Source organism: Poecilia mexicana, unplaced genomic scaffold, assembly GCF_051168715.1.
Source record: "Poecilia mexicana isolate PSO_F unplaced genomic scaffold, ASM5116871v1 scaffold_12, whole genome shotgun sequence".
In the NCBI taxonomy this organism is placed as follows: Eukaryota; Metazoa; Chordata; class Actinopteri; order Cyprinodontiformes; family Poeciliidae; genus Poecilia; species Poecilia mexicana.
The window spans coordinates 20,541,787-20,554,638 of NW_028263381.1; the positions used below are offsets into that span (position 1 = coordinate 20,541,787).

Consider the following 12,852-nt stretch of genomic DNA (forward strand, 5'->3'; position numbering starts at 1 on the left):
GATTTTCATTGGGGCCCAAAAAACCAACATGTCACTCCAAAGTGACAAACCTACTAGCATTAGTGTTGTTTGTAATTAGCTTATATCAAAAATAGCAAACAAAACAAAAACAAAAAGATTTTGAAATGTAGAGTGTGCCATATTATTTTTAATCATTTTAATTTAACTTAAATTCCCTTTGGGATAAATAAAGGACTTTTAAAAAGAATTTCCGAAAGTAGCTTCACTTGATAAACACTGGATTTATAGTAATCAAGTTTTTGTTCTACTTTTGTAACTATAAAATAGCAGACAATGTTTATCCATGTGTAATAACATTTAGTTTATTCATGATAACTTGGTGCTTTTGGACCCTAAGCAGATGCTTGACTCTCAAATGCCTTGGGCCGGCCCTGCTTTAGAACATTTATTAACAGGTCATATTTATACACCAAACTGCTGCTATTTGGATATTTTTCTTTCTTTTGACCATTCTACATTTCTCTGTGCATGAAAGGTCCAACAGCTCAGCCGTTTCTGATGTTTCCAGATGAACCAAAGAAGAACCAATAAAACATGGCAACATTTCAAACTCCCTTAATCTCCTTTTTTATTCATTTTGAATCTCACTTTGAACTCCAGCAAGCGTCCATGTGATTGGTTTAGTCACTATTTCTGTTAGCCAGCCCATAAACAGCCATAACACTGAAAAAACACAGAATATTACCAAGTATTTTTCTCCAGTTTCTAGTGGAAATATTTTAGTAACTTGAAATAAAACATGACTAACTTTTCAGTAAAAAATATGATCTTGTTTTAATAATAATCCCTTAATATTTGTGAAGTTTAATTGGCAGATTATTTCACGTTTTTCATGAGAAAAACTAGAATTTGGTTGCTAGGCGACGGCGTGGGCTTAGCTCAGGTTGCTAGGCAACATCTACCAATGGAACTAGAATTTATCAATATTAAGGAATTACTTAAAACAAGCCTCTGTGTTTTGCTGAAAAGTTAATTTTTTCTTATTTCAAGTGAACTAAGATGTTTGCAGTAGAAACTAGACAAAAATACTTGGTAATATTTTGTGTTTTTGCAGTGAAATTAAAAAACTTTGTATCTTTTTGCATCAGTGATGTTGATTCTTTATGCTTTCTTAACATAAATGTAAAGACTCTTCAAAACACTAAACGCTTCTCTGGAAGTGGAAACTTACAGGAAACAAAATAAGTCAAAGTTCAGTTGAAACAAATAACGTCCTGCTAACTAAAGGAAGTAGGTTTTAAAATAAAGGAGCCTAAAGCTAATCAGACGCTGTGAGCTGGAAGTAAGTTAGAGTTAATTAAAGCAGAGGATTTTAACACTTTGTCAAAGTAACATGAAAGTCTTTACCTACAGCTTCGTTTCACACCTGCAGCTTCTCAGCAGAAGGCGGTTATCACAGCGAATGCAGACCTGCTGGAACAAAAGGAAATAATAAAGCACAATCTGATTTACTGTATTTAAAATAAAAGGGAGAACACATCCCTTAATGTCAGTCAGCTTTAGAAGACAAAAAAACCCAGAAAAAAATAATGTTACAGCTATATTTAAAAACAAATAACATAATTTGATTTAAAAAAAAAAAAAAAAAAGCTCACACTAAGTCCTCCAGATTAAAATTACTATTCTTAGTTGCCTGGGTTCAAGTAAAAGGTACAAAGAAAAGAGGAATCATTTTGTCTATTTCTTCAACAGACAACCATGAACTAAATCAGTTTAACTGGTACTTTTTCACTTTAAAATCTTTTCAAAAGCTAATTTTTCTCTCTTATTTTAAAAAGCATGTCCAGATTTCTAAGCGATGCACAGAAAATGTGGTTTAAAACTTTATTTGAATACTGACATGGAGGAGTGTTTATGTTTATGACTGTTGTCACAAAGTGTCATTCAGTAAACAATGTTTGTGTGAAGTTGCGCAAAACGTCTTACTTTTAATGTAAAGCTGCATAATTTTTAATCTCAAATCAGATTTAAATTGTAATTTTTAATCCCAGTCACATTAAAAGTGTCATTTTTAATCCCAAAGTCAGATTTAAAGTGCGGCTTTTAAACCAAAGTTGCATTAAAAGTTATAAATAATGAGACTTTTAATGCAAAGCACATTAAAAGTGTCATTATTGTCCAGATGAAACACGATGCCAACAGCCATGAACATCCATGAAGACTCCTTCACGTTTATGTCAGCCTTATGAACAAACCTTCACATAAAGCGTTCATCAGAAAAAAAGGAGCAGAATAAACAGATGTAAAGTCGACTTCAGATTTTAGGAGCGTAGAAAATCCAGCCAGGTGAGAGACGTCCAGAGTGACAATCCGCCAACGTTTGGATGGATCCGTTGAATGGCTCGTTAACGGGATGCTGCAGGGCTGAATGAGCGCTGATGAGGGATTCAGCCACTGGACGGAGGAACGATGCGTCCAAAACGGACAGCAGCTCTCAGGACCGGACATTTTACATCTCACCGAATCACCGCTTCAGCTGGCAAAACTAAAACATTTAAACACTAAAAATAAAACCGAACCAGACTAAATGTCAGCCGTTTTTAGTAAAGTATAACCAAAGAATCCCTGCTTGCTGAATTCCTGGATCTTTTAAAGGAGTATTTTTTATATAAAATCAACTTTTTTTGAGCTTTGCATCATGGTACCTGGGTACATACCTGGAGTGTTGTTTGGCTTGAATCTCCATGGCAACCGTTCAGACACAAACCAACGGCTGTTTCCACAAAGCACCAGCAGTTACCACGGGTGTAAACGGCATAATGAGGAGCACTGCTGGAACGAACAGGAGCTTCTTAAAGAGACAGAGCCCAATTTCAAGGTGTTAAACTTCATTTGTGTTTTTTATGACAACTGAAGGTAACGGTTAAAAATATAAAATAAAAGTTGGTGCTATGTGTGTAGAAAATACACAAAATAATTACACTATTCTGGTGTAATTTAATTAAACAAAAACTCATCCAACACTTCTGGACAAACATTTTTAATTTTTTTTATTTTAGCCTCCAGTTGGTGAAGTTTAAGCGTCACTAATCTCCATCTTTCAATTAAAACGTCGCAGAGAAAACCTGCACCATATGGCTGCTCTTTACAGTTTTGTATGTGATATTTTCTTTCCCAGGAACTTAATTAGTTTGATGCTTCATGGCATTTGAAAGTCATTCATTCTGCGTCCAGCCGACTTTTCGCGCTAAATCCCCAAAACAATCCTGTTTACTTCGTTCTGCACCAGTCAGTCTGGTACTTTTTATTTTTTATTTCTCTCATTCGGCCTCCGACTGTCAAGGAAAATGGTTTTAGAAAGAGGTTTTAGATTTGATTTCTGTGGTAACTAATCCTCACAGTAACAACCTTAAAGAGAGAAAGCTACAAAAACATTGATTTGGACTAAATGTGGCCTTTATGAGCAGTTTCACTTATCGAATGGATTTCCCACAATGCTTTGCAGCTTTGAGTTAATTATTGGTGAGAACAATGCGAGTAAAACATGTGATAGCACAAGGGAATTTCCCCCATTAAATAACTACAAAATGAAACGAAAACTGAATCATAAAGTCATTATTTCTTATATTTCTGCATGTATCGTGGAGAAAAACAACAAAAACGTATTTTATTTTATTTGACAGATTTCTAACTAGTTTTAAATAAATTCAATGTAATTTCATTTAAAGTCTGTTGCTGGGAGCCATTTCATATAGCAAATATGACTAAAACTGTTCATTTCTAAATTATTTCACTGTTAGACAATAATTCTCATAACTGTTTGCAAATTCTTGTTTTAAACATTTAAACTGGGTTGTTGAAGGCATTTCTAGGTGTTTAAATTTGCATTTTCTGATTTTTTTTACTATTCGATACGTTTTAATCTAATTCTCTTGGTTGTTTTGTGTATAAAATACCACTTGACCCCGTCTCTTGCTTCTCCTTGAAAGAAATAAACATGTTTTCATTTTGAAACAACCTCTTTTTTAAGTGTTGATTAAATTAAAACTCTTAAACTGTCCTTGTGTTAATCAAAGATTCAGGCGGCTCACAAATTGTTTAGGCTTTTTTAGCCATTTTGACGACTCCCTCATGATTATTAGGCGACTAAAAGCCTAAAATGATCGCTAACAAAAGAGCACAAAGTTGTTGAAGTGAACATGACGATCCGTGCGACGCTGAACTGCATCATCATCATCATCATCTCCTCCTCTTCCTCACCGTCTGAATGGCTAAAAATGACCGAGTGCCTGCTGCAGCACAGGTAATAGTATCCAATTTGAATTTTTCTTTCTGTTCCCTTAAAAGGTCAGCATTGTCACAAATGGTTGCAGTGACGGATTTTATTAAAGGGCCGCTCAGCAGGCGCAACAACAAACGACAGTTAAAAAGATTTGCAGGAACTTTTGTTTTTTGCAAAAACTCTCTTCACAGAGGTTTATTGCAGCATTATAGATAAATGCTAGCATGTTAACTTTAGCTCAATATTAAGGCTAACATCAGTATTTTTAACTAACAATACTGATGAATATTGTTAGTATACTAATTATCCTGCTTATATTAGCCTAAGCACTATAACATTAGCTTTACGTTAACTTTAGCACAACTGCATTGTCCTTAGCGTTAGTATTAGCATGTTTATGTTAGCTTTAACACAATGCTAGCATTAGCATGCTAGACATTTCTTTAGCATGATTAAATTCTGATTTGTTTTTGCTCAAATTTGTGTATTTATGCGACTGTTCATAACTACTAATTAAATACAAACACAATCAGACTTTTGTGTGAACAGGACATGAAGGAAGCTAATAAAAAGAAAGCTAAGCTAACAGCAATGTTTGTGTAGTTGGAGGTAAACGTGGCGGGATTGTGATGCGATGCAAATCAACACAGACTTCTATTTTTTAAATATTCTAATGATGTTCTTCTGTTATTGTTTGAACTTGCATGAAATGAAGCTTGTGACAATTTTAAAATATAAAAACATACTTTAATTTTTAACAAACATACAGCAACTTTGATTTAAAAGCGTAAAAGTCGGCTCAGATCTCCAACCTACAAAGTGGCAGCCATTGTTTCATACTTTAAAGCCATCTATTTACAACAAATTTGTCTTTTCTACCAAATTAAAATGCTGAATTTACAGTTTTAAATTCCTTTTGAGGTTTTTCTTATCCAGAACTCTTAGAAAATGACAATATATTTCCTGAAAATAAAACCTGTAACATTCAATCAATTGAGTATCTCTTTCTAAAAAGAAACCATCATAAATTTAACATCTCTTGCAAAAAATACATCTTTATTCTACATTTCTTTTCAATTTCTTAGATGTCATGAAAACCTAACAGAAGGAAATAAAATGGATAAAAAGCATAATTAATTCTCTGTGTAAAGGATTACACCTCTCACACGTCTAAACCTTATAATTACAATAAAAGCTTGACATTTTTTTAAACACTACAATATTCTCGATTAATTAAATTTTACGCAAATTGATTCTTGCCTCTGCAGATGAATCAGAAACTCATGAGGATTCATGTATAGTTAATTAGTTTTTGGCCTTGATTTATCCTTTTATTAAAAAAATATTCACATCTTTTAATATAGCAACAATAAATCACAGGCGATAAAACAAAAAACAGACGGATGGAAACCCGGTGAGTTGATTAAAATTAATTAGAGAGAAAAGAAAAAACTTTCCTTAACCAGTTTTATGAAATCATTCAAACCAAAACCTGAAAACAGATAAAATTATTCTGATTTATTCCTGGATGACGCATCCAGCTCATACCACCATACAGAGGCCACGAATACTTTAAACCTCCTGTAAAATGCTTATACCTGCCTGTTTAGTAGTTCGAACGCCTAATATGCTTAATGTGCTTTAACATGCTCCGTGGAAACTGTTTTAGCACTGCTGCTACTTCCTTTTGTATAAGCCAATTATAGGTGAAGAAAATAAATGCCGCTCCCTGATTGGCTGGTTTGTAAATGCTATAGCCAATAGTGTGTCAGAAGCACTGGGACTCGACTGCATTGCCAAATATTTCTGAAATTTTCCCTGAATAATTTAGAATTGATTTACAGAACAGCTAACACTAATTAGCATGTAATGTGATGGATGTAAAGTGTGTCAAAATGTGTTTATTTATACTTTGAAGTAAGTTTAGTAAGTTCAGTAAAGTCCATTTTGCACTGCAGGGCCCGGCCCAGCTCAGTTCGACCCGGTCCCATTGGTGCTCTGGCCCTGGTCGTTTTGCATTGAGCTGGACTCGCGCCCAGCTGAACTACCGCTGCGGCAGGCGGGATTTCCTGGCTGGAGCGACGCCTCGTTTACAGCCTAAACGACTTCTGATTGGTTCATTGGAGAAATGTTATTTACATTTACCATTAAAATCTTTGGCTGAAGAGGCGAATGTAACCCCAGTGTGGAGTAAGAATAGATTATGACAGGAATTTATTGATGCAGCATAATGAAATGACAGCCATCGAGAAAGTCTAGTGCTCCTCTGATCCAGAGATCTGGTCTTTGTCCCGCCTCCACAGCCAGTGAACCAATCAACAGCCAACTCCAAACCGACCCGATCTGGCTGGCCTGATTGGAACCACAGCTCTCGGGATTCCAGGGAGCCGGGTGGTACTGGGCTGGAAGTGCTAATGCAAAAACGATCAACCTGGTTCTGGCTGTGCAGTGCAAAAAGGACTTAAGTTATTTTCTCCAGACATTTATTGGTGTTTTAAATTCTGTTATGCTGCTCTTGGCAGTTGGTGGTTACCATAGTAACCAGTAGCCGACACTTCTGCCCCGTTTCTGTTGCCGTCGGTAACCGTTGTACGGTTTAGGATCAGCTCTGCGTTTTCTTTCAAGGTATATTTGAACACATATTTTAGACAAATGTAGTATTATACAGTGTTTCATAAGTAACTTTGCCGTGTTTTGTTTACGTTTTTAACTGTTAATAATGTACATTTTAGCTATGTTTAATTTTACACATGCTAACTGCTGCTATCAGCTGCTAGCTGCTTATTGGGCGCTATTGCCATGTAGTTTGTTTAATATTATTGTACACATAGGTTCAATACACAAGGCAAGACAAGATTTTAGCTATAAAGAAAACATTCGTGGTAGCGTATTCCACATTTTTGTGGAGTTTTGACAAAGTTTTGCATATATTTGTAACGGAAACGCAGCTACTGCCTCATGTTATTTATATTCTCCCATATTTAAGAACAAGAAATTACATTTTAATGCTCTATTCGTTCTCCCTAGTGAGCAAATCAATACTAGCTGGGAAAAAAAAGTATTTTCTTTGCTTCAGTGCATATTGCTGAATCTCACAGCATGAGAGTTTGTCTAAATCCTACTAGATGATTCATCAACAGTTAGCAAAATAAACAAAAGGATTTGTAATCTTTGTAGTAAATGCTAAGCATAATTAGATAAAATGTGAATTTCTGTGCTAAAAAAGACCAAACCTGCCAAAAAAAGCTCTCGTCTTTGGTCATCTTTTATCCACTCTTGGAATAAAATTAAATAAAAAAAGAATGAGGTTGATCACAGAAGAGCTCACTTTCTCCAGCGTGAGCTTTTGTCACCCGGAGCGCCAGGTGAGATGAGGCGAGCGGCGGCGCTGTCAGAACAGCACGGCGTCTGGTTCTGGCTCAGCAGAGCGCCTGCTTTGATGCCCCGGCAGCGACGTGAACGCTGGGGAACGTTTCTGTGCTTTCTCGCAGCGCGGCATGCTGGGACGGCTCCTGTTGGCAGCGAGCTTCTGTGGGTTCGGTGGTGGGAGAACGCCTGCAGGTACAAAAGGAAAAGAAGTTTGTGAAATTACAAGCTGTGAATTTTCATTCTTTTTTTTTTACCTCAGCTGGTATTTGATGTATAAATTTCATCTCCTTGATGGTGAACATCCATGTGTGAGAAACAGTCACAGTTTAAGGGCTGGATATTAAAAACAGACTTATCCAAGAGAGACCTGACCTTTCTCTAAATTTGTTCAAGGATATATATTTACAAATGTCACCCAGGCAGAAGAAAGTTTTGTAGAAATTAGTTTTTTAAATGTTGGCTTCCATCACAATCCAAAGCTACTTCAATAAGACAAACGGTGAAAGTTAAAGAACATATTAGAGCCATTGTTTTTTATTGGTTAAGAATATTACTTTTATTACAGCTGTGGTTTAAACAGGAATTTTAAACCACAGCCAAAGGGACAGAATTTCTATGCTTGTAATTGCGTTTTTTTTTTACCCTGATATGAAATTCTCACTACGTCATGCAGGTCTTGGTGTTTTGTTTCATTTTTTAAATTTAATATCTTTCAAATTTTTTTGGTTGCCATTTCGAAATGTGTAAAAATTAAACATAGCACCAGGTAAAATATTTAATATGTCATGCTCAAAACTTCAAAAGGTCAACATAAATCCAAATACGTCACCTAAAATGTACTTTTTCTATATTTTTAATCATTTTGGACTTATTTTTGCAACATAATTTATATTCTTTTCCATACTCATGACCTGATCAATTAATCTAAATGTCAATATTTCATTCTGAATTTATTGTAGATATTTCAATGGAGGTGAGGCTTTAAATATAAAACTACAAAAATTAGTAAAATTAAATAACAGCATGTAATAATGTAAATTTGCTGCATAATACAAAAATACAAAATAAGAAAGATTAATATTATAAAGTACACAGCTTAGGTGACAACAGTGGAACAGAGCTACTAAAACATTAATTTACAATCTAGAAAATTAAAATTCTCACCATCTTCTTCTCCAGGCCGTGAGCAGACGTCACCAGCATCCCATTCATAATTCTCATCTACCGAACACTGCCTCCTAAAGAGGAACAAAAACATTAGCCGCAGGCGCTAGTGTTAGCATGCTTTACTTTTTTACATTAGTTTTTGGTTGGAAATTGGTATTAGTGAACTCTTGATAGATTTAGCATGATAGCCCTAGTATTAGCTTGCTAACAATCACTTCATTGGCATTAGTATGCTAGCGTTTACCTTAGCATAATAAATTGGAAGACAATTCTTTAGCATGACTAAATATGCATTGTATACTAATTATTCTGCTTATATTAGATTAAGTACTATAACATTAGCATTATAAATGCTAACTTTAGCACAATTATCTTTAGCTTTAGCATGTCTATGTTAGCTTTAGCATGGTCACTATTATAGGAGTGACTTATTTAATTGTAGTATTTAATATAATTTTTATATATTGCCATGCTAAAGCTGTTATATGCATCATATTTCATGCTAATTTTAGCTTTAGCGTGATAAAATTGACATTTTGTTAGCTCTATCAAACACCAGGAGGCAAAATTTAACAAGCAAAAAAACCCAAAACATTTTTCTAAGCATGATGTATTAACTTTAGTACGTATTATTAGGTTGCCTATAATAGATCCTAAATGCACTAAAGCATAATAGCTTTTACATCAGCATGCTAAGCTTACTATTTGCATGTAAAGCCACTATCCACAACCTTTTCTGAATTATATTCTGAAATGTGCTTTGTTCTATTCAGTTACCAGTTATTGACATTTCAGACATTTGATGAGTAATGGGCTCACATTGATGGTGACCATAGAGGATTATCTAAAATCCCTGACATCGTCTTCAACTAAATCAAAATTCAGTAAGTCGGTGTGACCCATCACCTTCGTTTTGGTTCTGTTTGTCCACCTTCCTTGTGGTCTGATCCCCCCTGAGAGTCCTCTGCAGTCGCAGGCGAGTCTGTCAGCGTTGGGGACAGGTGAGACAAGGGCAGATGCCCGTTAGCAGTCTCCATGCTGCCGCGGCCGCTGCTAGCGTAGCTACTGTAGCTGCCACCAGAGTCTGCCACTTCCTCGTAGCCTCCCGAGTCCACCTCCAGTGCCTCCAAGTCGTTGCTGATGGGCGGTAAGTATGTGGAAACCTCCTTCAGGCTGACAATATAACCCGATTCCTTCATTGTGCCCTGATTGGGAGTTGGATGATTGGCAGTGTCAGCTGAGGGGCTAGGTTGGCGGTAATGGGGCACATCAGGATTTGGACTGTGAGTTGGACCCGCAGCAGTTGAGAACTGTTGCTCAGTTTTGGTACTTGTATGAGACAATTCAACCGAACAGTCCTCTTGGCTGAGTGACTCTACCCATGCGGATGGTGTGAGAAAGGTACTCTTCTTCTGTCTCCTCAAGTCTAGACTCTGACTTCGCTGACTGCGGTCCAAGGTTTTGGAGCCTCGGGTCCTAGCTCTCCAGTGTTCTGGTCCTGAGGTTTGCTGACCGTGATGGGCCATGTCAAAGCTGCTGACAGAAGCATTCCTGCTGCAATTGAAGCTTGTGCTTCTTTTCATATCTTCATGCCTGCTTCTCTGAGACAGCGAGCAGCCATGTTGAACATGAGAGGCAATCCTGTGGTGTAACATGGGCTTCGCAGGTTGCAACGTGGGCAACTCGTACTCCGGCTCGTCTACGCTCATCTCGACATACGACTCTTTGCCAACTGAACCAATTGGTTCAATGAGCATTTCGTCCAATCTTGTAGAGTCTCTTACTGTATCTGGAGTGTTTCTGTTGCTGTGAAACATTGTGCCATTACTGAGAATGTTTTCTTTTTGTGGATTGTGGAATGAGTGACTTATTTGGGGGTCAAAGGATGAGAATCGTCTTGGACTATCGTAGCCTTGTGATGGATCTACTCGACACCTCTGGTGAGGGAGAGTTGAGGTGTCAACAAAAGAGTGGCGGACACCATTGGGTTTCTTAGTAAATGATTCAAGAAAATAGGGAGAAAAAGAAGGAATGGAAGGGGGAGATGTATTCAAATGATCTCTGATTGGATTCAAAGTTGAACTTGAGTCATAAGGATGGGCTTCCCAGTTGATTGAGGACGATGTAAGGTATCTAGATCTCTCCTTACCACCGTGACGATAAATGTTTGGCAAGGTCCTGCTTTTGTATTCCCACATAAGACTCTCAACACTTTCGTCCCCATTGCTTGTTTCTCTTTGCTCTGTCTTGACTTTCATGGAGTTTCTTTCTAGTGTGTACAACCGAAGCTCCCTTTCCATTTCTTCTCTCTCCTGTGCCAGCCTCAGGCACCGACTAAGGTTCCCTTTCTCACGTTCATGTTCCATTTGGAGAACCAAGCTGCTCGCTGTTGTTGAAGGCTGACCGATGCTGGCTCGGAGATGTGGGAGGACGGGAAATACTGGAGGCAGTCCAGTATTTCTGCTGAGACAAGGCATGGTGCAAAAACTGGTGTTTGAGTACAAGCTGTTCTGATCAGGCGAAACAATGTAGTTTTCCTGAAGTGGCGGGAGTTGACCCAAGCTGCGCATTTGACTTGAATCACCCTCCAGTTTAAACGGAGGAACGTCAACAGAAAGCACACACGGCAGGTCTTTCTTGTCCTCCTTTTCCAAGTGGAGTGACACAGATCTTTTGGCTCTGGAAATTGTTCTGCTGTTAACACTTAATGTGTCATAGTCACCAACTGCAAACCGGCCATCCGGACCTCTAGAGATCAACTCAATGGAGGGAGAAATTAAAGAAGTTGTCTTGGTAAGGCGGCCTCTGCTGTAGGTTGGCTCTAGAGTCCTGCGCCGACGGTTATTCTCTGTGCTCAAATTGGAGCAGTCCGTCTGAGAGGAGGAAGTGGTGGAAGAGATTGTGGGGTAGTGGGAGCTGGCTGGGAGGAGGCTTTTCTTCAACAGACTGTCTGGACTACTGGAGCCTGAAGTCTTACTGTGAGAGTGAGGGGAAAGATGGGGAAGGGCAGAGGAGAGAGATTTGTAAGTGGAAGAAAAACTGACTGCATTTAAGCTCAGCCAGGAGCTTGGATAGATCATCGCGAGGGAGATAAGAAGATGAAACAGAAACCTGTTGGCATTTTCAGCACATTCAAAGGAAGGAAAAGGGAAAGGTTACTGTCTAATATTGCAGTGGAGTGATAAAGGGGTACTCACATTGATGGGGAGCACTTATAGATGGCAGGAAGGGGTTCTGAAAGGGAGGGATGAGGTGTAAGATGGTGCATGACTTTCTGACCAGGAAATGAAAACCAATCAACCCCATCAAGAGTCCATTAGAAGGATCCATGATTAGTTTTAACAGTATACTTTATTTGAGAAATATTTTAGTTGTAAGAATACAGTAATAATACTGTAGGTTATTTAGTTTTTAGAAATGTTAATAAAATATTGTCACAGGAACATGTTCACGTTGCAATGCATGATGTCTCACTGCCTGGCTGGGTCCAGCCAAAACAGCATGAGTAATGTCTTTTCAATTTGAACTGGAGTGCGTTGAAATCGATGGGAATGTAAAAATCACAAGAGGTGATGAAGATGAGGAGGACCAAACAGAGGAAGAGGACAGAGTTGGCCATAGCAGCTGGTGTTTACTGCTGCTGCCTTCAGCTTTGTAAATAAAACAATGAGTGACACGTACTTCAGGTTGGACTGTGTGATCCAGTAAGTACTTCTATAGCTCTGTGTCTGGTCAGGATGTAACGGGGCACTACTGGTGCCCCATTACGCCCCGCTACTGGCGCAGAGCTCTGTTAGCACCTAAAAGAGCTTCCAGAGCCGAGTTTTGCTCGTACAAATGACTCCAAGTCTTCTGAAGAAAAATGTTGAGGGCACAAATGTACATCTTTGGACGTTGTGTTCTGCTCCAGCTCTCTCCTACTGCTCTCTTCTTGTTTGTCATGTGGGAAATTATCCAGATTCACCTCACTGTTTTCTTTTTAAATTACAGCCAAAAGTGACACCATGTGGCTTCATCTAAAATTACACCTATGAAATATAATATGAACAGGTAAAGTTAGCCTTTCTGTGTTT

At 37.8% G+C, this 12,852-nt stretch overlaps 1 protein-coding gene across 1 annotated transcript in view; it reads right to left on the reverse strand.

The window, feature by feature from the left end:
* Positions 1 to 4,968: 4,968 nt before the first annotated feature.
* Positions 4,969 to 12,852, reverse strand: part of igsf9a (immunoglobulin superfamily, member 9a) — a 56,714-nt gene continuing 48,830 nt past the window's right edge. The window contains exons 18-21 of the mRNA XM_015009837.2: positions 11,977 to 12,013; positions 9,686 to 11,755; positions 8,777 to 8,850; positions 4,969 to 7,798 (exon numbers count right to left, since the gene is read on the reverse strand). Of these exons, the coding sequence (XP_014865323.2) occupies positions 7,635 to 7,798; positions 8,777 to 8,850; positions 9,686 to 11,755; positions 11,977 to 12,013 (2,345 nt within the window). The 3' untranslated portion in view covers positions 4,969 to 7,634. The remainder of the gene's footprint in view (positions 7,799 to 8,776; positions 8,851 to 9,685; positions 11,756 to 11,976; positions 12,014 to 12,852) is intronic.